The following is a 27,920-nucleotide window of genomic DNA, read 5'->3' as shown; positions in this document are numbered from 1 at the left end:
GTGTGCTTGTAGGCCCGTGTGGGAAATGTTGTAGGCTCCGTGTGCTGTAGGCCCGTGTGTCGTAGGCCCGTGTGATTTGGGTGCACAGTAAGATGGCCGAAATTTCCAGAGCCCTCCACTACGGCATCTCTCATAATCATATGGTGGTTTTAGAACATTAAACCCCACATATAAATGAATCAACACGAATGTCAAATAGATATGTAAGAGCAGTGGAATCAGTGTGAGGGCTACTTCAAAACTCATAACGCTTGCACAAGGTCACTTTATGTTAATTCCTTAAATACAAATGCATTTCTTAGTCGGCCTATGTAAGGTGGCCTTTGGGATCCGTTCACCGCCCTCTCCCATAGCAACAGCTGCGGGCGAGAGCTTATCCTCGCCCCTAGCAGCTGGAACCCCCACTTTCTTGACTCTTCACAGCCTCTAAGCAGCGCGTTTGAAACGCGTTCACAGCGTTTGTGTAGCATTTGTGTTGATAAGATGCTGACATTATGACCGTCAGATACAATGACAACACTAACAGGTGCTGATGAATATGTAAATAAATGATTACGGTACAGATCTTCTTCTCGTCAATAATTTACATCATTGAAATTACTTTGCTATGCACTCTCTGCGCAAGATATGCACTCGCATTTCTTTACGATGCCGAGAAGGTGGGGCATTTTTTTTCTTTACTAAGTTCTCTGCAGATGCATATAAATGTAACTTTTATTTTGGCAGTGTTAGCTGAGGGTCACTGCTTGTTAATTGAGGCTGCGTTCCTCAACCATATAGTTTGCTAAAATTAACTAAAGAAGACTCTGGCACCGTGATCATTCAGCAAACATGGGAATGATGGGTAGCGCATAATTTGCCCGGTCTTCGTGCTTGCGGGCTTCAAACGCACTTGTGGCTTTGTTTATTGCCGAGTTTTTTTGTTTTGTTTCGAATAAAAGAACAGACCATTGTCAACTTCATGACGCAATTCGAATTGGTGGGCCTAAAAGGCGGAGAAGTGCGACTGTTGAACATTTGCCGACTGTCGTTTCGTGACAAAGCAGCAAGCAGCTCCAAGACATGCGGAGCCATACGGGACCGACAGTACGAAGATTAGACAACTTTCTGCACTAGCCACCATTTCCATGCTGGCCAGAGCACAATGCGTTGCAGCTGCCATAGACACCAGCACCAGAGTTACCTCAAGCCTATTTAGAGGAAACTCTATGGCCTCGACCTCCTGCCCTACTTTCCATGTAGCACACAATGATGTAAGGTTTCCCGAGCACGCCTGCTTCACACATGCTAATAATAATCAGTTAGCACTGCCATGTATGCCTCACTGCTACAGCACCACTTAGCGTAATATGGTACATCATTTGGTCCTACCTTGGCCCTTTTGTCACTGGTCCCACCAGCTTCAGCACCTCCATCGAGGTCCCGGTCGTCGGAGTCCGCAAAACCGTCTTCTTCGCCTTCAAGTAAAGAAACAAACAAATGAGCAAAAGCAGACATAATGCTGCCTTGCCTTTTGCTTATGTACCTAAAAACAAAAAAAGTGTCCAACATAAAAGCAATTCTACTAATAATGGGATGTCGGCTTGTTCTACAAACTAAGGAGTAGCTTGTTGAAAGCAATAGGATTTGAAAAGCTCCAGCAGTTCACCGTAAAAAGAACACCTACAGAGTATTCTTTCTCGCTGTGTTTCACTTTCACTACAACCTGTGCAGCATGCAGGAGGCCATCATCCCTATTATAATCATTGTAATCATCCCTATGCAAGCACCTTGCACATAATAATATCTGAGGTTTAATGTCCCGAAACCACCATATGGTTATGAAAGAAGCTATGGCATTGAGAACCACCTGGGGGTTCTCAATGTGCACCCAAATCTGAGCACACCGATCTACAGCATTTTCGCCTCCACTAGGATTCAATCTCGTGACCTTTAGGTCAGCAGAAGAACCATAACCATGGCGGAAGCACCTAGCACAGTATATGCATTTTCTATCAATGCATTAGGATAAATCCTAGGATACCTTTGTCGTCCACCATTCAAGGCCAGCCTTATATAATATGGGCAAGCCATCACACTCAACACTTGCCAATTGCGAAAAGCACAAATAGAAATTATCATTGGAAAAGGCATCGCTACAAAACACCAGCCCCAGTGTAAATAACAGGCTCGTGAACAGTTCACCATATTCATGAAATGATGACTGTCAGTTAAGGAATGCTTCAGTTACATGTTTTCATTTCAACCATATCCCAGCTTATGTGACGACAGCAACAATGTGAAGGAAAGCGCAGCCAGTAACCATGGTACTGTAAAAGGAGAATAAGGTTCGGCAAGCGTGCGCAGTCGGCTTCGATGATTGTCGGGGCTTTTGACCCCGTGTCCTGGTCGCTCGCCCCCGTCAAGCGTGACCTGGATGCCTGCAAGACGTCAGGATGTGGGACATCGACATAAGCTCAAGCCAGCGAAGTACACGAGAAGGCGTGGTCCCACCATGGACACTACCGTGACAGACTCGACGCGACGTTGCCCGGTCACCGCAACAACGGTGCGCGTGAGTGTGGTCATGTACATTTGGTGTCGAGGGAGTGAAGCACGCTGACCGTAACGACATAGACTTTCTTCTCGCGTGGAAGGATGGTGGTATGTGGAGTTTACCGACCCAAAACCACGATATGATTATGAGAGACGTCGTAGTGGAGGGCTCCGGAAATTTCGACCACCTGGGGTTCTTTAACGTGCACCCAAATCTGAGCACACGGGTCTACAACATTTCCGCTTCCATCAGAAATGCAGCCACCGCAGCCGGGATGCTCTCGCGTGGAAGGAACTATATTGCAGACTTTCCATGTATTATTGTGAGATCCCTTCGTGTGTGATCTTATCCCCGTCCAATATAAAGAACGTCTTCGTGTTATCAGGTTGTCTTGGGCACATCTGATGACCTGGGCCCATTGAGTAAACCCTCTTACTCCCCACAATTGGCGAGCCTTGCCAGGATCAGCCCTTACCATCTTTCGGCCGAGATTCTGTCACACATAGGATGCCTGTTAATATGCAAAGACTGCCTTGTATTGGAGAGGAGGTCGGGTGGTCTTGCGCCAACATAGAGCGAATGTTGCAAGAAGACCTTGAAGAGGAACATGAGAGAATTGATTTTGAACTGTGGTGCATGTGAAAAAATGACAATGAGTGTGTGCATTTGCGACGGGAAGGAAAGAAGCTGTTTTCTGAGATAAGCGCAGCTATCTTGGATATCCGAGAGATTGCAAATTCGGTAGCAAATCAATCCTCACAAGGATGAGATAGTTATCCATGATGTTGACACAAGTCTGTCAGGTACACTTCAAAAAGTGTATGTTGAAGAACGTGACGATGTAGCTCTGGGTACACGGTCTGCAAGTGAATGTAAGCAGACATGCGATGGCATTGAAGGTGACAGAAGTACAGAACAGCATGGTCTCTGCAGTCGTCAGCTGAAACCTCTCGGCCAAACAAAAAGCACGTCATGTGTATCTGAGACTTTTGCTTCGGAGCCCGACGAAAAGCGAGTGGCAATGACAAACCCTAAAATAGAGCCAGAAGATGATCAAGATTCGAGCAAGAGGGGTCGGAACCCCCAGAGTAGTAGTGGAGCTAGGATCGCTGTGAGCCCAAAACATGGTACTCCATACCGTGCAGAGGCAAATGAACTTCGAGACAACTGAAGGATGTGGCATGGTTTGGACTACGTAGCTTGACGCTCAGACCCCGATGTTTGGATTGAATACTCTTCCATCTATATGAACATCGAGAAGTCACTGCAATACACAGAAGCACATAGGAAAGAAGAACTCTGGTTCTGTGCTAGTACATGGAAGAAAAGGAGGAAGAATACAAACCTTGTTGACCGATTCCAAACTAAACTGCAACACGACGATGGACATCGAACTGGATGCATAACAGCAACAACAATACCAAGCTAAAGGCATTCCTATATTCTTCAACATCTCGACACCGTGAAGTTGCACACTACATGAACTACTTCAACCGGGCCAGTCAAAAAGTGTGCAACTGTCCTAAAGAGGAGAGAAGAATGTGATTATGACGAGCGCGCCATAGGGGCAAAATCGGAGTGGAAAATTCACTGGAAGGGGAGAAGAAAGAAGACTGTGCCAGGGAGCGTACGCGGGCGGCTTCGATGATTGTCGTGGCTTTGGACCCCGTGTCCTGTGCGCTCGCCCCCGTCGAGCGTGACCTGGACGCCAGCAAGACGTCAGGGTGCGGGACATCGACACAAGCTGGAGGCAGCAAGGTACAAGAAAGGGCGTGTTCCCACCATGGACGCTACCGCGAAAGACTCAACGCCACGTTGCCCGATGCTACGATCACTGTAAGGACGGTGCCAGTGAGTGTCGTCTTGAAAACTTGGTGGCGCAGGAGTGAAGTACTTTGAGTGTTAAGATGTAGACTTATGTCTCGCGTGGACAGGAACTTCCCAGCAGACCCTCTTTAACCTTGTATCATACTGACGTTCTTTGTGAGACTTCTTCGTGTGTGTTCTAGTCCTTGTCTGATTTAAATAATGTCTTCGTGTTATCAGGTTCTCTCGGGTGCGTCCGATGACCTGGGCCCATTGAGTAAACCTCTTACTCACCACAAAGAGATCACTATGCACTTCACTGGCACATTTGAGTAAATTAAGGTAAGAAGTGTTCAACTATATTCCCCATTTGATATCATTACATGAGTACAGTACTAAGTTACAAGATTAACAAACTTCGACAGTGTGAAAAGTTTCCTAGGGCAGCTGTTCTAATTTGTTTCCCCATACATCAGTGGCAACATCTTGAATAATCGTAACTTACTTTTAGCACACACTGACGCATGGACACAGAGAGGGAACAACACGAGGGCTTGTTCCCTCTCTGTGTCTGCGGATCAGTGTGTGCTAAAAATAAGTTATGATGCACTCATACGAACTAGCTCGTCTTGCAATATTAATCTTGAAAAAGGTTCAGCAAGAATGCGAAATTTATATACATGCCTCGCATATACAATCCTTAGAGTTTGCAAAAAAAAAAAACTGACCTGTGGCTCTCGGTGCTGTCATGATGCCAAACTCGATGCTCCTGCTCTTTGCCGGCAGCTGCATCGGCTGCGACTTGAGATTGTCCAGGCTGATGTGCTTCTTCATCTCCTCCCGAACAACGGGTCGAGTTTGTTGGTGCGAGTTCTGCCTGGACACCGACGAGGTGGCGCCAGCTGCTCTGGGAACGGCAGGCTCGGGAGAGGCGTTGACTCTCTCTGTTGAGCAAGGCGCACTGTCAAACTTCGCTGCCGGAGTTTTCTTTGGCGAAGAGGACTTCTCGGGCCGTGGCGTCTTGGACAGCCTCAACCTGGAAAAGCTCTTTGTCCTTTCATTCTCGGCGACATCCTTGGCCGCCTTTTCACGATTGTAGCTCTCCTTTTTTTCTTTTGTCGTTGCTGCCGAGCTGTCGCCTGCACTGTTGCTTCGGTTGAAGCCCAGGAAAGACAAGAGGTTTCTCCTAGTTGTTGATGCGGCTGGAGATGGTACGGTCTTTCGGTCGTCATCCTCGTTCCTGGCAAACAGGCGTCGCTTAGGCTTTGGTGGTTTGGGCTTCCAGACGTCGGCCCGGATTTGGTAGGGATCCATGAGCGTTATGCCACCCACAACCACGTCATCAATCCCGTCGAGATCGTCCGTAGATCTAGCCGGTGACGCAACTGGTGTGGTGGAATCGTTGCCGTTGTCGTCCAGGCCCCCTCCAAATTCGTCATCTTCAAACTGTGCCAGTCTGTGTTGAGCTGTGCTGAAACTACGCAGTGATGACCTGTCATCTAGTGCATTGAATGTCTCGTCTTCTTGGTCCAGGAGGTCGGTAAGCGTAATCTCGTCAAAAGCCGGTGTGCGTGCGTACTTTTTCCGGTAACTGCATGGGCTCAGACCTAGCTCCTCATCACTTTTTAGCCTAGCACGTTCACGGGCTTCGCGCCTCGCTCGTTCCCGTTCGGGGTCGGTGGCAGCGTGCAGTGCTGAAAGGTAACCGGGACGCGAGGTTGGAGGTGTTCCGAAAGTTTCGGTGGGCGTATTGGCCTCGGGTGGCGTCCTGAACTCATCAAAGTCACCGGCCAGACTGAGACTGTCAAAGTAAGGCAAGTTCTGTATGTCTTCGTGCACGCTTTTGCGAGCAAGTTCTCTTCGGCTCATCAGCATGGCCGTCACCGGATCGGCACAAGGACGCAGCGGCGTTGATGTCGACACAGGGAAGCTCTCTGGAAATTGATTAGGCCTAACACGAATCCGCGGATCCGCACTTTTTACAGGTCTCTCGATCCTCACAGGCGCTGAACGTGCCACGGGAGGTTGATCGTTCCGTGCTGCCTGCCCTGTCCCTCCGACCGTGGTAAGACCGCAGTCCAAGTCCAGCTCTTCACAGGATCCGCGGCTGCTGGGGGACGAGGAGCGAATCGAGGGGAAGTCGAGTCTCTGCAAGTTGATGTTAAGAGACCTGAGGTAGATGACATCCCCCGAGGGCACCTGGAGCTCACCACTTCCAGCGCCAGTGCCTTCACTCGAGCGGCTACGAACCTTTTCCACAAACGAACCGCCATAACCTTGATACCTGGGCGGTTCTCGAATGGGCGAGTGGCCTTTGTTATGTCTAGATACCTCTGCAACAGTTGTATCAACTTGTAAACTAGTCTTCACGTCCTGGCTCCCAGTGACTGCGGTTAAGGCAGTGTCGAGGGGTTGAGAAGGCTCTGTGAGGCGCTCATGCAGCGCTTCCTGGCTTGTTTTCAGGTGCTCAACATTCACAGCCTCTACAGCTTCGGCATTTTCCCTGTTACCAGATGAAACTCTTCTTCTCCTGCGCCTGCGAGTAACGTTCCTGTCGTCGAAACTGAATTCTGCCTTGAGGTCTTCAACGACGGACAGAGACTCTTTGTCACCACCTTCTCTAGCCCACTCAGAGACTGTGAAGTCGTCTCCATCACTCTGCTGGCCCACGGGCGTTGCAGCAGCGACTGGGGGACCCAACGCCTCCTGGACCTCTTTCATTGTTTCCAAAAGAGTCTTCTTTGACACTGAAGGCTCCGATTTGTTTTGCTGCAGTCCTCTCCTGCTGAGATCAGATGCCGTGAGATCATCTTCATCACTCATGCTCGCGATAGGGGCATGCAGTAGCTCTCTAGGAACGGGATGCGGAATGGGAGACGGCACTACAGGGTCTTCCAAGGTGGCAAGCTTGTCGGCGTCGCTCGGAAATACTTCCTGGTCGCTGATAGACGCTGAACATGTCGTGTCCTCATCGGTGACATCACTTTGTGGCGACAGAATGTCTGGCGTCACACCCTTTTGATCTGGTAGTTCTTCTTTGTTCAAATCAAGGGCTAGTTTTGTTCTATCAGCTACCTTCTCACTACCTCCTTTACTTCTTGCACTTGCTTCTTGTTCATCTGCTCCTACATCATTTGTTTCTGTTAGACTTTGAGGTTTTGTTGTAGGTAAGTGAAAGACATCTAAGCTCTCTTCATTGAGGCAGGTAACGGGATGCGCCAACTCCATATTGTCAATGGCACATCCTCTCTTTCCTTCCAGGAATTGAGCAACGTGAACCCCAGGAGTCACCTGATCAAGTAAAGATCCTGTTGGAGACGTGTCTCCGTCGTCTGCATGAAGTGCCTTGCGGTGAATGACTGTTGCTTCTTCGATGGTGTCTGTTGTTGATGTTTCTGACGAGTCCGGGCGGTCAGACAGGGCAGTCATAGAGACTTGAAGAAGAGCTCCTTCTGACAGCTCTGGTTCTCCAGAAGCGGTCCTAGAAACAACCTTGTGACCTAGAGACGCGCATTCCCTGGCATCGAAGGGTGTCTTAGTGATGTCGGGGGAGTGTTCCCTCAGCACAAGAGGCCCATGCTCTTCGGAGCTCGAATCGTCTGCACCCGATGACTTTCCATCCCCCCTGCTTGACTCTGAGCGATGAGATGAGGAGGCAACCGAGGAGCTTGCTCCACTCTCTCGGCCAGACAGCTTTTCGAATCTGACTGCAGACGACTCGGAAGAGACATCACCATCCGATTCGAATGTAGGCTCCAACTCTCTTTCAGGAGTTGGCAATGCCGAGCTTCCACTAGAGCCCCCACGATCCACGAGGAGGTCGTAGCCTAATTTGCCTTCCTCGGGCGAGTGGTCCGCCTTTGAAGACGTCGTGGCGCTCGACGGAGCCGTTGCAGCGCTTACATCGGAGACATCTGTGAGAGAAGGCGACTCCAGGTTTTCCACAATGGTAGGAACTACCTCTCCAGCAGCATGAACGGGCTCCGAGAACTTGTCCATGTTGGACGAAGAGGACAAACCTGAAGAGACACTGGCATTTGCCAAGCTTTCGGCTGACCTTGACAGCCCTGAAGACTTTTGTACGGAGAGTTGATCACTGGACGTCTTGTTGTCATTGGATGTCTTGTTGTCGCTGGACTGTGGACTGACGGGTGTCATCTGCTCATCACTAAGCCGGCTCTTGGGCACAGCACTGGAGCCCAAACGTGAGGCTTCATCAACAACTGTGCCTGCTTCGGGTTCCGATGCACCATCATCCACATGACCCAAAGCAGCCCGCACCTCTTTGGGACCCCAGTCAAGCTCGGTGTCCTGATCCCCCGGCGTGGTGTCGATGACAATCACGGGAATCTCGTGTTTTGGAGGCGGGGGTTCTTCCTCCGACTCGGATGACACGTCGGAAGAACTCATCGTAATGCCTTCTTCATCTGATATGTATTCGTCATCTGATCCTTGAAAAATGAGACAAATGAGAACAAATCATAGTAAGAGATAGCCAAAAGATTGGTAAAAACAATGATATTGCTAAAAACATAGAGAATACTTTATAAAAGTGCTCCTAAATTTCCTGAATACTATAAAATAGACACGGCAAATTCCTAACCTGCAATATGCTGGATATTCACTGCAGCCATGAGGGTATTATTATGCAGTTGTGCAAAAGGAAGTTACAACACATGACCTAAATGCACTTACAGAATTTTTTTTTTTCGATAGCTGAAACACAATTACGTTTCTAGAAGGCAAACAATCCATGCCATATAAGGTAGTTAACAGAGCTAGGATCACTTTAAGTTATATCATTTTTACTTTTCAGCCCACTGTCATGAAAAAACAATGTCATTACATGAAACCAAGGCAGAGAGTCTCTTGCGAGAATATTGCAGTAGCCCCTGATGTCTCACCCACGAAGAAATTAAATCCTTTCAAGCAACTCGGTTATTCTGAAATTCTGAGCAAGATCGGCCTTATTATTTTCGACGAACTGTCCTTCCTACTCCCCTGGAATAAATAGGCTCTTGCTTCTACAGAGCTCAACCAACATGCTTGTCTGCGAAACGTTGGAGCGCTGCGCTCCAGACTGCTAGACTACGAGTTACACCTGGACCTTCACATCCAGACATAACGCATAGCTATTGATAGTCCGTGTTTGAGCATGAATTGTTAGTGGCCATGCATGCTCAAATATAGGCTTCCTCTGAGCTTCCTCTGAGCAGGTGTTGTTGAAAGATATCATACCCATGTAGTACGTCTAGTGTGGTTCGGTCTTGTGGGGTTCAATGTCCCAAAGTGACTCAGCTATGAGAAACGCTGTAGTGTAGGGCTCACGGACGAGTTAGACGAGCTGTGGTTTTAAAGCAAAAACTTTACTGACACTGTCGAGCAAGTTTCCCTGTTCATTTCTGTGCGGTCTCGAATCAAAGATTGAGTGCCCTGTGACAAGCCGTGCATAATTTAGTTGTGGCGTTGCAGATGTGCCAGGGCCTATGGTGAACACGTTCCGTTGGCTTGTCTGTCTACCTCTCTGAATGCCCTTCCTCAGTGTCCGCAGTGAAAACACAAAGAGCGTGCGCACCTACTCGCAGGGGAGAATGAAAGCACCAGCGTTCGTTGGTGGATTAGGGGCCCAGCATTTCTCGCATCAACTGCGGCAAGAGATTCGGAAGTCGGTGAAACATTGTGAGTGCACACGGCACGAAATGTTTGGCTAGCCATATTGTTCGGTTGGCAAACTGCTTTGGCTACAAGGGTAAACAAGCATAACCACGCAAACAAGCGTTAGCTTGCATAACTAAGCCTCGCCAAGTTTGCCGCAACCATTTTTGTTTAATGCACATTGATGTCGCACGGTACGCAGGCCTCTACAATTCAGCCCCAATCGAAATGAAACCACGATGGCCGGAATTAACCCTGCATTTTTCATGTCAGCATCCAAGCACCCGAACCATTAAGCCATCACAGTAGCCATCCCGTAGCTAGCGTCATAGACAATTATGTTGCTTCACGTATAGCGTGCTACCATCTTCATCAGCACAGCTAAGTGCCAAGGCAAACGAGGTCATTTATGAGCAACTCCAGAAAAATAAAAGCACTGTTAATTGATGAACTGAGCTTGTCCATGGCCATTTTTGCCAGAAAAGTGCGCGCGAAACCAGCACTGAATGGCTTTAAGTGAGCACAAGTTTGGTTGGCACTACCTATTAAACAATGACTCACCAGTAGAGCCCTTTTGTTCACCTGCTCCCTTGTCAATGTTGAGAATGGGAACCGGTACTGAGACCACATTGTCTTTGCCGTTCTCACACACTTGGGCTGATGCTGCCCTCCCGTGTTCATCTGTTGAAAAGAAAAGCAGCAAATATGCTTCCGTGAGACCTTATACAGAGAGCAAACTTGCAACACAAGGCAATACTGCTGTATAAATTGAAACTCAAATGTACCACGAAAATGATCAGTGCGAAGGCATGAACCACTGTGCATCTACGACAGCACTATTGTGTGGTTATCACAGGCGTGCTCTAAAAAAAATGCAGAGAGAGAGAGTCTCGCCATTGCAGCAATGAACATAAACTCCAGAATCTCGAGTGGTCTGCTTCATTTTCCTGCTGCATGTCCCCAATATCTAAATGTGGTAACGCAGAGGCTAATAAGTGTGAATTCTCACGTTTAACATAGCTTGCCTTGTCATAACAGGTTGTTGCTTCTGAGTGCACCACGTGCAAAGAGAAATTGTGGAAACTGTCAGTGGAAACTGTAATGTAGAAAGAATATACGCTCATTTTTCGAGTGCATGGCACATTAACCATTTCGGCAAGAGATGCGTTTCAACCACGGTTCGTTCCCCGCACCTCAGACTAAATGTGACACTACACGTCTATATTGGAACGTTGAAGCCCTGATGCCGAACGCTACTTATACATGCGGTGTAAGTGAAGAGTGCACATTTAAAACAGAGACTGAGCGAGCGAGACAACACGAGTGCTCCGTCCCTGTTTTTGCATTATGCACTGACAAGCCCAGGCTGTTCTTCTATGTATGCGGTATTGCCATATAAAATGAGGTCATGTCAGTGCTGCCATCTAGAAGAGACTATTACAACACAAGATAGACTAATGGCTATAGCTTCTGTGTGACAACTTCCAATTGTATGCCTTTGCACGTCTGTCATCACTAAAAGCTGTGGGGTGGGAGAGGGAGTACATTAAAATCAGGCTACACTAGTCACAGCAGCACCATACAGAAAAGAAAAATAGTTTTATAAGCCAGCTCTGCAAAATATGAAAGTAGTTTTATAGCTGTAGTGTGCCTGTGTATGCACAGTTGTGTAGAATAACTAGGGGAAACATGAAGAAGAAACAACCAATAATATTCTGGGATTCTATACGTATTTATAAGGCGTGCAACCATAGTCAGGGAATCCACATTGATTTTGAATACCGAGGTTTCGAAAGGAACGCGCACCTAGATAAAGCTACGTGAGTGCTTAGAATTCTGAGTCAGTTGCTGTGAAACATTTATAGATTGCTGTATGAACGTTAAATTGCTGTATGTTACATGTAGGCATGTAAGCATGTTACATGCTGTATCTTACATGTAGGAAAATAACAAAGGAAACAACACAGGACTGTAATTTAAATGCTAAACAATCTTCCTAAGTACAGAGGAGCGTTGAAGAGAAATAGTGAAGATGAAGAAACAGAGGGAAAAAAAAAAGAGGCGGAAGAAGCACCAGTTACTCGAGAGAATGCCATCGCAGTCCACGTCAGCAAACGACACTTCAGTGGATGGTTGATGTGCACTAGCATCGTCCCTCCATCATGCGTGTTAGCAAAGGAACCCTGCCATTTTTGTGTCCCCCCCCCCATGTCGCTGCTTGTCTCTAGCAGCGTTCTAGCCTGCGTGGGTCACATGGGTCACTCTCAAAGGAGCGCTGACACGATTTCAAAGCACCCCGGAAGGGACATTTTTCGTTTCCACAGTGTGCACTATCAATGCTCTCCATATGCCGAAGCCAGACAACGCATGTAAAATATTTTACCTTGATTTAAAAGTTTTCCTCCCACAGCGTCTGCAAGACAGCCTCTTTCACAATGGACGTCACGACGACGAGTCAACAGCGCTCACCGAGTTTGTGAAATCTGCGTCCTGCACGTAGCTCAATTCGTAACAATTGCTGTCTGTCTCTGAACGACCCTTCTCTCGTTGTCGTTTTCATGAATCACGCGCGACTGAAAGTAAACTGTTAGTGTGTGGTGAGCTGCAGTCTTCCCGTGACGTCAGACTTGTGTTGAAATGTCACAACATGGCCGCACCATCGATAATGAAATGGAAATTGATGTTTTAAGGTAGTGATATTAAATATATATTCAACACATTTCCTTTTTAAGGTTCTCGACAGCAGAGTTTATATCTCAAGCAACAGCCTGAAGATATTCAAAATTTTTGTCAGTACTCATTTAATAGCAAATTGCTTGTCTTGGTCCATTTAATAGGTCATTCGAGAGACACTACAGCTACAGCTGAGGTAACGCATTTAACCTTTCTTCAGTGAAATGCCAGGCCCCTTTCAAGAGGCAAGAATACTGGCTCCTGGCAGTCATATGCATGGCTTAGATTTAAAATGAAAGGCAGAGGGGAAAAAAAGGGGTGCTTCAGGAAGCCAGGACCTTCCACCAAAAGAGGTGGAGGGGCCCCTTGTGTGGTGGTCACCAATACATGTAAAGTACATACCCCCCCTCTGCAATAACATACATACAAGCAGTCCATGTGGGTTTGATAAATCATTATTACCTGTGGTTTAATGTCCCGAAACAATGATACAATTATGAGTGACATTGTAGAGGAGAGCTCTGGAAGTTTCAACCACGTGGGCTTGTTTAACGCGCACTTAAATCCAAGCACATAGGCCTGAAGCATTTCCGCCTCCATCGAAAATGTGGCTGTCGCAGCTGGTATTCGATCCTGTAACCTTCGAGCCAGCCGTTGGGTTAAGTTGGGAGAGCCCCCTTTGAACAAGAGGACTTTTCAACACTTGTGTGTACAGTTTTCGTCATGGCATTTCTATGTCCTTCTCTTTTCTTTACATTTACGGTAGTGTACCTTTTCGCTATGTTCTCTCGGTGTGTTATCCTTACCCACACGCATTAAACAAATCGGATGTACAGAAAAAAAAAAGAAACAGTGAAAATTCCCACAATATAATGCCAACATATCTGTACTCTCTTGCTTTCTTTCACCCCAAAACAGCTGCTGCTACCGCTACCGCTACCGCTACCGCTACCGCTACCGCTACCACCACTACTACTACTACTACTACTACTACTACTACTACTACTACTACTACTACTACTACTACTACTACTACTACTACTACTACTACTACTACTACTACTACTACTACTACTACTACTACTACTACTACTACTACTACTACTACTACTACTACTACTACTACTACTACTACTACTACTACTACTACTACTACTACTACTACTACTACTACTACTACTACTACTACTACTACTACTACTACTACTACTACTACTACTACTACTACTACTACTACTACTACTACTACTACTACTACTACTACTACTACTACTACTACTACTACTACTACTACTACTACTACTACTACTACTACTACTACTACTACTACTACTACTACTACTACTACTACTACTACTACTACTACTACTACTACTACTACTACTACTACTACTACTACTACTACTACTACTACTACTACTACTACTACTACTACTACTACTACTACTACTACTACTACTACTACTAATTGCTTGACATAGTACACGAGAACTTTTCCAGCCATTCGGCATCTGCATACAATGGCAGCCTACTTTTGTTATGAGGTGCATATAAGGAAATTCACATGTACTTCCTGTGGGGTGAAGTCCGGAAAGAATGGTAATGTATTCTCCCATGTATTTCACGAAAAGAAGCTCCGTGAGATTTGCAAATTTGAAATGTCTCAGTTTGAAGTAAAGTACATTTTGCTTTGAAGCAACGATCGCACGTGCTTAGATTGTCGAAAAGAAATTTAATAACAATAAATAATATCTGGGGTTTAATGTCCCGAAACCACGATACGAGAGACGCCGTAGTGGAGGGCTCAGGAAATTCTGGCCATCTAGTGTTCTTAACGTGCACTGACCTCGCGCAGTACACGGGCCTCTACCATTTAGCCTCCATCGAAATGTGACCGCCCCGGCCGGGATCGAACCCGCGACCTCTGGATCAGCAGCCAAGCAACCTAGCCACTGATCCATTGAGGCAGACTAAAAAAAAATCGATGGTGTTAACAGAAAACTGCCTCAGTGATCACCCTTTAAAAGATAATGCCGCTGTTTACAGCACCCTGTTGGAAAACCTAGGAATGAAAAAGAAAAGCAAAAGATGGCACAGTTACTGCCATAGCTTCATCAGCATACAAGGAGTCTATTTCCTTTGCAAGGAATAAGCTCACGAGTGCCAAAATATTTGCATATTATTACAATTTATTTTCTCTATGCATTCCTTGCTTTCATAATATCCTCACTTTTTACAGTTTTACAAGAAAAAAAACATCATGGCCCCTCTATTTAACCCTAACCCTTTTCTATGCAGCATACACTTGGTGGAACACCCGGTGCAACATGAGCATTGCCTTTTCAAACATTGCGTGGAGAGGAGCATGGGAACTTGCTGAATCTCATCTGACTAAACCTGTGGCTGACTAACCTATGCATAGAGCAAGGAGAGCTCAGTGTTTCCACTTCACTAGGACCAAGCAGTCCTTACAGTTAATTACGCAGGCTGGTTTTAAGTGCCCCTAAAGAAGAATAGCTGTTTTTTTTTGTTTTTTTTTCTTGTACCATTCACTTAAAATGTAAAGTGATGAAGAAGGGGATGAGGAACTGCCAAAAATTCATGAGACTAGATCACAGCACCATGTGAAGAATACCCAAGTGGTGCATAGACCATTTGAGTAAACAGGAATGATTTAATCTAGAAAACAAAGAAAAAAAACAATCAAATAAGAAAATAATGTAGGTTCTTTAGACTAATGAATTGAGAATGTGATAATGAAAAAAAAGGACAATGTTAATTATGACATATTCATTAATCTGTTGGTATTAACATGGCTTGTTACTCAGAGAACAAGTCTGCTGCAACGGCTGAATATTCTAGGCAAAGGTGTTTTAACTGTTGTTATGTTGATTATCCTGTGTTTGCCATTGACACTGCTCTGCAAGATAATTATATGTTTGATATGCTATTCCTGGATTCTGTGCACCTAGCATGTACCATGCTGTACTAGACCAACTGCTCGTCTCTCGGCTATTTGTCCGACCAGCTTCGTAAAGATTCGATAAAGGTCAATGTAGATTGAGAGATCGTTCACTTAGATAGAGCTCAATCATAAGTTTCTGAGCACCATTATTAAATTTCATTGCTGAAAAACTTGGTGCCAAGGGTCCACTCTTTACTCCTCAGATTAAACTGCCCAAGCCAAATTAGACTTGCCGTATTTTCACGTGAATATTCGCGATGCCCCTTTCGCTGGATCAGCCAGTAGTAAAATTGCAAAGGCGTCGGTAACGCGCACAGTTTAGTAACTGATGGCAGTACCGCTAATTTGCATCTTCATAATTTTTTTTTTTCACGTAAAAACGCCTCATCTTTGAATAAACAACAAATCTGCTATTGGAGAAATGCAACGTCACCATTCAGCTGGACTCATCTATTTCCCATTGTACGAGCGTGTATGTATGTATAGAATTAAGCACATATTACGTACCTGTCATATTCAGGGATGCATCATATTAAGAACATGTTGATAAAAATATTGTTTGATTGACCTATTTGCCGATAAAGTGTGGCGATGCTAGTCTTGGTCACCTCGGACTGCACTGGTGGTCAGTTGCCGCCGTTATTCCGACTCATCTAATGCTTGGCCATTTGTGTCGCTTCCATGCTCAATTCAATTCAATTTTTATTTCTCTTCACACTTAAGTATCTGCAGTCAATCACACATACCTCTACATCAGGTATCTTAGCGCACCTCGAATAAACAGCAATATATTGTACAACACCATATTCAGTGTTTGTTCTGTGATGTTTAATAATTGTTGGTGTTGTAACGTCCCAAAACCACAATATAATTATGAGGGACACTGTATTGCTGGAAATTTCAATTTTCTGGGAACATGAAAATAAATCTCAGCATTTTGCCTCCATTGAAAGTGTGAACAAGCTTCGATCCGACGACCTTTTGGTCAACATTCGAGCCCCGTAACCACCAGACCACCAAGGCGAGTGTCCTGTGATATTTACAGTGCAACAATTTTCAATCATTCAAACCTGCGCATCTCATATCCATGCATTGAGAACACATTCTCATGACTACCACTTGTTGCATGACTGCATCCTGGGCTACTTGAACTTTTGTGGCTTCTTCCATAGTTCAGTATCTAACAGATGCGTAGCCAGAAATTCTTTTTTTTTTCAAGAGGGTAATGTTCAATCATATTTTATGTATGTTTGTGCATGCATTTGTATGTGTGCGAGCATATATACGCGAACAAAGTTGAAAAATTTCGGGAATGATTTGAACCCTCACCTCCTCAAACCGTGAAGGTTTGAACATCCCCCTTGGCTACACCACCGGCATCTAGCAACCGGAAGTACAGCGATGCTGAAAGCTGGCCATGTGTTTTCAAAGGGCCCCTCCTTTATCAGGCCTTATGGCAAATTTCACTTTCATGTAAAAGTTGCAGGGCACTTCCCTGGGAAGATTTCAGTGAAAAAGTTTTTCCCCAACAACATTACTGGACAAGTGAAAGAAAAATAAACTGCGCTGTTAACATACCTGCAGGGTGCAAGTTTCACGGTCAAAACGGGCACACCCTCCCTTCTGCATTAGCTAGTGTCCACAACCAAAGTGTACTCGCAACTGTTGAAGACAGGGAAGCGTGCAAAGTTTTCACTTGACGAACTCCTGTGGGAGTGCTACCAACTCCTGCCAAGTCGTCAGTGCCTCATGGTGCACGCACGTCTTGCGAATTAGTCACAGTTAGGTCTAACAGCTGTTGAGCGGGAGGTTGCACTGTGTTCCTACAGAGTAGGAATAGTGTGGTGCCAGCTGCGCCACCTGGTGGGAGCGGATAGGTCGGCACGCAGGAAACAGCAGTGACTCTCTTTAAGGTTTGGCACCATGCGCGAATGGTCGTCTCCTGCAGTGGGTCGACGGGGATGATACTGTGAGCGAACATCGACGACGCTACATTCGCAGTATCTTAAGTATGCGTTAGCCTCGCCGCGGTGGTCTAGTGGCTTAGGCACTCAGCTACTGAGCTGCTGGTCGCGGGATCAAATCCAGGCTGCAGCGGCTGCATTTTCGATGAAGGTGAAAATGCTGTAGGCCCGTGTGCTCAGATTTGGGTGCACAATAAAGAACCCCACGAGGTCGAAATTTCCGGAGCCCTCAATTACAGAGTCTCTCATATTCATATGGTGGTTTTGAGACGGTAAACCCCACATATAAATCAATATCAATGAAGTATGCATTATGTTGTTTGTGTTGGTTATGTTGTTTGTTGTATTGGCATTGCATTAGTCATTTATCATGCTACTAGTAATGGATTAGCCTGGCTGGCAAACTTGTCATTAAAACACCATTTAATAAAGGCCACGTGTTGCGTGTTCATTGCCTGATGGCATGACTGTGTTCATGTGTTTGAAGAGCGACGTTTTCATCAAAACCCGCACATCTCGTCCCTTTTTTTCCCTTTCCTTCTATTTTGCTTTCCAGCGAATGCACTACAAGATATTCATCAACTGCAGAACCAAATTGAAGAGGCTATGGTCACTGACATTCTGAGGGATGCCTGTTAAACACACACATTCTTGTTACATTGGCCTTCTCTTTTTCCAGACCTTTCTTTATCTTCTAGACGGTGTGCCCTTTTTCGTGCCAAATTTGTATCATTCTCACACCACAGAGTTGTGTAATATTTCGTGAACATGAGTGCCATCGATTGATTCATGAGACGCACTCATTCCGTTGCAGTGTACAGTTCTACCAGGGCAGACAAGCAGCAGTTGGCAAGCAAGGACTCATCACCGAACAATAAAGTTCAGACTACACTGCATAATTTCGCAAATTAATGGGAAGTCTTCACGGTAACTACGATGTTTATCAACATCTGCTCGCAAGGTATCCCCTCCCTCCTTTTGCTGGAAGTGCCAAATTCCCTCGCAGGCTTTGAAATGCATAGTGCAGCCTATGAGAAGCCCAAAAGCATGAATAATGACATTTATTAACGTGTTTTCTTCTTGTGTCTTTCAAGCAGCAAAAAAATAATGTGTCAGCACAGCAGTATGTCAGCCAAAGAAGATCCTGTGTTGGCCACAAGTCATGCTTTTGGCCAACACCTTAAGATCTTAAAGACCTTTTCGTATGAATGGACGTAGAAATAGCCTTTATAATAAGCAATGCATGTGAAATAAAAATAGGTATAGACAAGAGAAAGAAAGAAAGAAAGAAAGAAGGAAAGAAAGAAAGAAAGAAAGATAGATAGATAGAAAGAAAGAAAGAAAGAAAGAAAGAAAGAAAGAAGGAAAGTTCTCGGTTCACAGTTACTCACTTACTGACACGTGCACTTGTGAAAGTAACAACATCAAAGAGTTCATTTCACAGAAATTTCAGCGTCGGTACAAGCCGACACAGCAGCAGCGGTGTCAGCGTCTTCGATTGCGAGCGAGAGAGCAGCATTGGCCGGTCAGTGAAAATTCGAGATAGATGCAAATAACGAGAGGAGTTGCAGGGGTTTTTTTTTTTTTTTTTGCTTTTCTTGCCCCACAGTTTAGGTCAGCACAAAGAAGCAAAAACATGCTAGTGATTGGAAAGTGTTATTGTGCGAGCGTGGGCATAATGCTACATATCACGTTCAACTCTCAACGGATCCCCAATTTTTAATTGTTTTTCTAGGTGTGCATTTCTCACAGTTCAACAAATATGCAACATATATCTTCACGTATCACAAGTTTCTCTAACGTCATTAATGACTGCAATCAGAGCCTGCACGACGTGCACGGGTGTTAACACTCCAGAACTTGAGCGAGCACCAGTGATCATGCTAGAATGTACAATGGCACTTGTATACAAGCTGATACCGTTTCACCTGTGGATTGAGTTTTGATGGCCACTAACTGTGCTTACTGTACTCTCGTTGCAACATGTTTTTTGTTTCGGTGGGCACAAGTTCACCCAACAAGAATTTGAATCTTTATTTCATGCTTTGGGTTGCCATATACCACACTTCCTCAACAGTGACATACTATAATCAGTAGCTGCCAATTACAGACAATACCATCACAATGAACACACCAGTTACGATGCTTTGTTACTGTACATCCAAGCATTTATACCTATCTCAAAACGAATACAACTTGTCTGGTTCTGCTTGACCTAAATGTTTCAGAGTGTTCTTGTACATTTTGCCAGCATTTCCTGCCAGGACTGCTTCTGCACGTTGGTGAGACTAACATCCATCACAGGGTGTGGCTTGTCAGCTATGCAGGCCATGTCAGTCCATGGTCCCTGATAGGCCGTGACAGTCCAGGATAAAACATGACTGTGTTTTATCCTGGACTGTTATGACCTATCATGAATAAAACAGTCCAGAATAAAACATGACAGTGTTTTATCCTGGATTGTCATAGCCTACTATAAATAAAACAGTCCAGGATAAAACATGACAGTGTTTTATCCTGGGCTATCATGGCCTATCATGAATAAAACAGTTCAGGATAAAACATGACAGTTTTTTTTATCCTGAACTGTCATGGCCTATCATGGATAAAACAGTCTGCGATAAAACATGACAATGTTTCATCCTGGACTGTCACAGCCTATCACAGATAAAACAGTCCAGGATAAAACATGACAGTGTTTTATCCTATACTAGACTATCATGCCTATCATAAATAAAACAGTCCAGGATAAAACGGTGTCTTGTTTTACCCTGGATGAAATTTCCCTTCTCTGCCATTGCCAGAGTCGCTGCTTGCTTGCTTAGACGGTTAAGGAAAAAAGATAAAATTTTTGAGCTGTGAAGAGATATTGTGTGCAGTATGGTGCATTGTTTCTATTGAGTGTCATTATTTAGGTACACATATGTATCACTTTTCCATCTGCAGAAAAAACTTTTCTGCATATTAACCGTTGCAAATAGTGCAACGCCGTGTCATTCATATTTTACCCGAGTCTTCCTAATCTCAAAGAAAATTCCTTTACCATGCTTTCGAAGGGCAGATGTAGTGTTACAATGGCTTTGAATTTCAGTCAATTTTTTTTTCATGATAGCTTCTGAATTTTGCTCTTGTTCATATAGATGGAACTTACCTCTCGAAATAGCAGATAATTTCCCTTTTTTTTTTTGCTTTCTCAGCACTGATTTCAGCTTCCATTTATTACTTCTTTTTGTAAGTTTGCACAATAACTTTACCGATAAATGTGCCAAAACAATCCCCTGCAAAAATGTCCAGCTCATCTCTCTATTCTATTGCATATATTCGTGCGTGTAAATATTTTTCTTGATATCGCATACCTCTTGAAAAATAGGCCCATACAATTCACAGCAGCTGTACTCAACGATTTCGACAGCAAAAGCAAGGACAGCCAAACGGACAAAAAAAAATGGTTGGTTGGTGTATGCAAGGAAGTAAGCATTCTGGGAACAGACCACAGCGTTATGAAGGCTCAGAAGAGATGCAACTGCAGGTGGTATTCTCCTGCTGAAATAAGGTCCGCCGCTGAAATAAGGTCCGCACAGCTTGCGACCTAAGCAGGTGGCACTCTGTGCCTAAGCAGGTGGCACTCTGTACCACCTGCTTAGGCCGTTTCATCCAAAGCCCGTTGACGTAATCGTGACATTGTACCTTCATGAGATGGTGGGACAGTGCTTTTCCCCTTTTTGAAAACACTCTCATGATTTAGTTTAGTAAACTACTATATTGATGTTTATTAAATTTGTTTCACACTGCTGTGATGTTTGATTACACGTCTCCCCGATTTCATGACGAACCGCATTTGCAACGAATCGGTTTGGTCCTGGCAAAATCTCCATAGAAATAATGTATTAAAAACCTTGATTATACGACACAGTTTTACACCGACCCCCAGATCTTACGATGACTTTCAGATTCTGTCCGAAAGAAAAAAAACACCTTTAGTCGAATTAAATGTCGACCAAATAACCATGAGTGCAAAATATCAACTTGGGTTCCTCTAGGTTGCCATTTAGAAAAGCAAAGTGTAGTGAGACAGGATGTCTTCTTAGAATGTAAAATTTACTCTCCTGAAAGTTCATGCGCCTCTACATATGTCTCTATCGCGTGTGCACGCATTCGCGATTGTTATCTAGTCAAGCTGTATCCACACAGAGTACCTTTAACCAGCCGAAAAGCTGATATTCTCATGTTTTCGGTCCGTGGAAAAGCCTTTCCTGGTCGACATACAGCTGATCTCCCGTCGCACTCAGTCACAGGCTTGCACACACATAAGGGCACGACACAGCTGTTTTCATCGTGCAAAATTACTTTCCCTTGACGTCATCATTCATGATAACAGTGAGTGGGACATCCCTAGTTGCACTTCACAAGCCAACAGATTACAACGGGCACAGCTCAGTCGCACTTGGAGGCCTTTTATGCTTACTCGCGGTTCATCGCCATTATGTCATAGCATTGACACTGTGTCGAACTCTTCTGACGGTAGGCTGCTGGCAAGGCAGTTTTGGTTTCGTTTTCACGCGCACGCTACTTCTGGACTTTGTTTATTGGTAAGAAGATGCGCATTGGGTACGATTTCTCTTTAAAGTTAACAATAAAGATTCGCTCGCAATTCCTCCAACTATGCAATACTGCCATTCGCTGCCACTGGCTAGACTAATTTAATCTACCTTCCTTGCAGAGGTGCACAGTTGTGCCGTGGGCTTATTCAGGTGGTCTGTACCCGTTTTTTGGGCAAGGCTAAATGCGACTGCCCATAATCTTATTTTCTCGATTATGCGACGCCCATATTCTACTACAGTTTCGTGTGGTCCCCTGAAAGTCGTATAATCGGGATTCCATTGTATTTCTTTGTAGCTTATATCAATATACCACAGCCAGTTTTTATATCACCGCATTAAAAATACAGGCGAACCTACAGAGGATTCATCAATGGCGTCTTCTATAGATCGTAGAGGAATTCCACATGTATGTTTCACTGGACACCTGGAATACCATTATGTAAAACCATCGTAGTGTGTGGCGTTGTCCCACTGTGCATCGGCGCGATTTGTCGACGATGCTGTAAGATACACCAGAGCCGGTTTTGGCAACACTTCAAGAGGACTTTAATGATGTCTTTTTTGCGCTAACCTTCCCCCTTGCCCCCTCTTCCTGCTATTCGTATATCCTACATGCTCTGATCAATACCGATACAGTTGCTGCATCTCTAGAACTCTTTCTGAGAGTAATTATGTTACTCTTGACAGTAATAATATTCGTAATAAGTTACACCATTAAAGCACAGTAGAGACGCACACAAGAAGAGATGGCTTGTTAAACAGTACAAAAAGTCTCTTACCCCTCGCCTTGAAAGACGAGCCTCTTGCAGACAGAGCCACGGCTAGAGCTTCGATCATGCAAGCAAAGTCTGCAGCTGCCCTTAGGCCCTTGGCGTGACTTGGTTCTTTTTGGCATCTTGCTCATTAATGGCAGCCTCGTTACTTTCACACAAATTACAAGTTTAGGCTATTAATTACTCCACAACACGAATTACGGTGTTAAAACGACTCACACACGAAACAGTTATCTTCAAACACAAGACAGTTGTAATATTAGTCATACTGACAAGCGACACAGTAAAACGCACGCACACGGTTCGCCACAGCAAGCCGACGACAAAGCGTCACAAGCGAAAAACACGAAAAGAAATTCAAACTAGACAACAAGGAGTGGACAAAATGCAATTGTATTATTCCTTTCAAGCAAGTCTTTTTTTTTTTCTTCTCCCACCCCTCCCCTTTCTTATGAGAATGCTTTAAACTGCTAAACAAGCACGGCATACTGGGCAGTGTAAGTGTTTCTGGCAAAGTAAACTTTCCACTCCAGCGAAGTATTAAAGTAGCTTGTTCCACGAGCGTAAAGGTAGTCTGAAAGATGACAAGAGAACAGCGAATGGATGCGTTAGGCGAGAGAATTTTATTACGGGCGAATGCAGTTGTGTAAGAAATCAATCACACCTACTTGCAAGTTTGGCAATTGTGTCTTTTTCTTTTTTGAAAGATACATTTCACTTCTGCGCTGGCAACCTGAACCAAGGATCCAATAAATCTAATATCTACAAAGCCGAAATTGTCGTGGGCATGGCACCAGCAAAAAGTGTTAGTTTAGTTAACTGGGGCAGAAAACTCGTCCTGTTACTATCTCGAGTTCAACTAAATAACCTGTTATATTTTATGCTGATCAATTATTGTCGTTTTCTTTCAGTTACTAAAAGAACAGTAAAATGTCACAAACGGAAACAAAACATTGCAGCGTTTCTCACCGCTGTTCGTTACACGTTTTTTTTTTTTTTCTTTCCTTGATAAAATGCCCCTAACCGGTAGAAGCAAAACATGAGCATTTTAGAAACTTCATTGGAGCAACACTGAAAATTAGTGTCACTAGCAACAGAGTTGCAGTTGCAAATTAATTGAATAAAAAGTAACGAGATTCAGTCACACTGAATCTTGTTACTTTTTCCACTTTTTGAAAACACTCTCGTGATTTAGTTAAGTAAACTACTAGCTTGATTTCAATTAAATTTTTTTCACACTACTGTGCAAGTTCGATTATACATCTCCCCGGTTGAATAAAAATTGAATAAAAAAAGTAACTGGTTATACCCATAACACGTTATTGGTAACTAGTTACTACCCAATAGTGGTGACAATTAGGCATGAACAGCTGTAAAGACGGTAATGAATTAATGTCGCAAGACAAGCTTGCTTTCGGTACTTGCTATTGTAAAGAATTGAGCATTTTTGCATGCAGTTTCCAAACATTGTGACTGGAACATTGTTTAGGTGCGTGTGAAGATGGCGAAGTCAAACGAACTTCAGCGACAGCCAAAGTTAACAGAGACACAAAAGAGTGAAACGGTACACTTCATATGATTAAATTAACTATCCCGCAATGCCAAAGGCAGCGTTATTGCTGAGGGAAAATGCTCGGTAAGCTGGAAAGTGCAGACTGTCCTGTCCTGATTTTCAATGTCCTGCACCACCTCACAGTGAGGTGGCATCTGCCAATTCTTTAGCAGTAAAAATAAACAACATTGCATTCTAATCAAGCCAGCGTTTTAACACCAAAACTTCAGTGATTTACACTCGGTTGATGCGACCAAATACAAAAAACTGTAGCAAATTATGGTGCCACTCCGACTCTGAGGTTCAGGTGTGAAATTCAAAGATGAAACTTGTGACCTTTTTTATATTTATTTCTTTCTTTCAACAGCAAAACCCAGTTCTGAAATCGCTGACAAGAGAGCTATAAAAAAAAGAATTTTCATCATCTAGATTAGTTCACTTTTCCGATTTAGTGCCTCTTCCAACAAAACGTGATACAAACATGAAATTTCTAACTTACAGCAGGTGAGGCCACGCATACTGAACATTGAGAACCGGGACGTTCAGCACTGTGGTACAGTGGCTATCTTTAAATGCATAAAAGTTGTGATCGAGTGCAAAAGTGATTTTCTTCAATGTCATCAAGAAGCAACTACACCCTTTAGTTAGCCAAGAAGCTGCCGTTAGTTAAATAATAAAGGCAGCGGCAATTAAATGTAATGTCTTCAATCAGTTCAAAGTGGAGTGTTGGAGTCTAGCCATTAATACAGCCCTTGTAAATGCAACAACAGTAGCTCCCCGAGCTATTAAGCCGTGACTGTGCAAGCAACAATTTTGTAAAATCACGAGCACTCTTCTTGCAGACTTCACAGAACTCTACGGAAGAGGCATCACACACATCAAGCCCCTTTAATAAATTTCTTACTTTTCAAGTAAGCATGGTGTCCCATCGTTTCTTGCATCCCATTCTTTGTTCTGGCCAATGAGCTCCCAAGATGAACAGGCACCTACTAGCCTGACTACTTTGCCAGCATTACCATTATTATCACGCCTGGAAAGTGGCTAAAATTAGGCCTCTTTGCTTAATAAACTCGACAGCACACGCACCTAAGTGAGAATGCCTTCTTCTAGAGGCAATTCGTTTCATAAGTTTCTTTTATCTATGCGGGCTGTTTCCTTTTTTATTCCTTTCCTGATTCTTTCTTGCAACCTTCATCTCTCATTTCATTTCCCACCTCCAAAAAGAGTAGGTGATTCTTACTATGGCTGTTGTCGGCCTGCTCCTTCTCAACACTATTGTTGTCCATTGTATATGTATCAAATAACAATAATAGTAATAATAATAATAGTAATAATATTAATAATAGTTACTTAATGTAGCATTACTATCACAATGATAGTGATTGTCCCACAAAATGTACAATGGTGCCGAAACTGACGCTGCAGCTCTCCCCATCTAAAACTTACAAAACTAACAAAAAATATTTTAGAATGTAAACTAAAAGACTAAGAAAACGTAAACCTAGAAATGACCAGTCTAAATTAAGGTCTTAATGCACACCTACTTTATCCAAACTAGTACAATAGTGTGCAGTAGCATGACTTTCAGGAGTATCAGACTTTCCGTCCTAAAATGAGAACGAGCAGACCGTGCATGCTAAAGCAAAGTTTGGCACGTGCGCATGCTGCACTGTTAGGACACAGCGCATGCATCGTGCCCGTGCTTGGGGGCATCGCGCTCTAGCATAGGGCAGGGCGCTATCGGCACACCTGAAAGGTAATTCATGCAAGCTGAAAGAGGATGGAAGGAAGAGAAAAGAAAAGAGAGAACAAACAACAATTGTGAACACATGTGAACTTGTGAACATTCATATTCAGCAAAGAATGGTTTACACATGAACAGGTGCAACAACTAAAAAAAGGAAAGTGGGAAAATAAAATAAAAAGGAAAAGACAAAATGTTTAGCAGGAGGAATGGCAGTTGCCCGTATGGAACCACTTGACATTACAGTCGACTCTCCTTAATTCAAACTCAAAGGGACCTCTGAATTTTGTTTGAATTATCAAGAAGTTTGAATTATCCGAAGTTCTCAGATAGATAACTCTGGGTGAGGCAACGTCACACATTATGATTAGACATTGACTTTATCACATTTAAAATTTTTGTAAGTGTTTTTAAGCCCTAACTGTACGCAGTGAACAGAAAGCAGAGGTGTACTGTCCACAAATTTATTGGCTGCTGATCAGACTTTTTATATCCCGAACTGCCAACTGCTTCATTGCTATAGGTATGTGCTTTCAGCACAAGGCTCTCTATACCAGTTGAGAAGCATCACGGTTTACGATGCGTGTGCTTCGTTTCAAGCATTTGTTTACTTGCAAAGCTCTTGAAGGCCTTGGGTGCTTATTTTTCATTTTTACACTGTTGAAATCATAAAAGCACACAAATATTTAAATAGTAGTGGGAAATCAGCAGATTATTTGGTATGGACCGGCAAAAAGTATGAATTAACCATATGATTGAGTTTGAATTAAGATGCATTTAAATAAAGACAGAATAGAGGGCCAACCGAAAAATTGAATTTTGCTTGAATTATCTGAAAGTACAAATCATCAGAGTTCAAATTATCGTGAGTCTCCTGTACACTCAAACCTCGATATAACTGACACGGATGTGTAAGATATCAGTTACAAAAAAGTAAACGAAGAAGAGTCTTGCAATAGAAAGTGTTACAAATACACCTTTATAACGAATTTTTGGCATCAGCAAACAAATTTCCGGCATTAGTGAACTTATTTTCGTGAAAGATACAACTTTGTTTATAATGAGGTTTGAGTGTATAAAAAAACCTTCGGAGTTCACAAATGCACAATTAAACTACCACTGGAGCATTACGACCGTAAAGGTGGTAGTCGATGTATTGGCACAAGGTGTGTTGGCACTAAAGCTAAAGCTTCGCCCCCCCTTTTTTTTTTCCTTCACCATACACCCTTCTAAAATGTGCACTTCATGACTCTGAGCAAATGAACGAACTAGCCTTCGTAATATGCCCTACCAGAACAAAAACTTTTTTCTTGATGTACACAAGTGCAATTTTAAAGTTGGTGATTGCATTGCGAGTTTGCTCACCATGTCTATGACAATCTTATCGTACTTATTCGATTACAGCGCACCTCCAACCTTAATAGAAAATTCGATGCCGTCAATCACAATGCACGCCCCGATTTCTGTGACCTCTTCTAGTCAAGAAAAAGTGATAACTGGACTCAAGTAAATATGACAAGTACTTATTTTCTGTAATAACACTCTTACATAAGAAACATGTTGTGCACAGCACAACATGCACAGCACAACCTGTTGGTCAAGTTGTGAATAAAATGATTCATTATGAATCGCTGTACAATTTAAATTTATA

At 43.9% G+C, this 27,920-nt stretch overlaps 1 protein-coding gene across 5 annotated transcripts in view; it reads right to left on the bottom strand.

Annotated features, from left to right (window-relative positions):
- The window catches only part of Mical (Molecule interacting with CasL), a 123,260-nt gene that overhangs the window by 26,887 nt on the left and 68,453 nt on the right, over nucleotides 1-27,920 (bottom strand). For 4 of the 5 annotated variants that reach the window (XM_075872282.1, XM_075872286.1, XM_075872284.1 and 1 more), the window contains 3 exons: nucleotides 10,559-10,678; nucleotides 5,071-8,793; nucleotides 1,372-1,457 (listed from right to left, as the gene is read on the bottom strand). In XM_075872282.1, coding sequence (XP_075728397.1) covers nucleotides 1,372-1,457; nucleotides 5,071-8,793; nucleotides 10,559-10,678 — 3,929 coding nt within the window. The remainder of the gene's footprint in view (nucleotides 1-1,371; nucleotides 1,458-5,070; nucleotides 8,794-10,558; nucleotides 10,679-27,920) is intronic. The other variant, XM_075872285.1, reaches the window with a different exon arrangement.

Source organism: Rhipicephalus microplus, chromosome 8 (assembly GCF_043290135.1).
Source record: "Rhipicephalus microplus isolate Deutch F79 chromosome 8, USDA_Rmic, whole genome shotgun sequence".
Taxonomy (NCBI): domain Eukaryota; kingdom Metazoa; phylum Arthropoda; class Arachnida; order Ixodida; family Ixodidae; genus Rhipicephalus; species Rhipicephalus microplus.
This window is presented reverse-complemented; position numbering and strand designations above follow the sequence as displayed.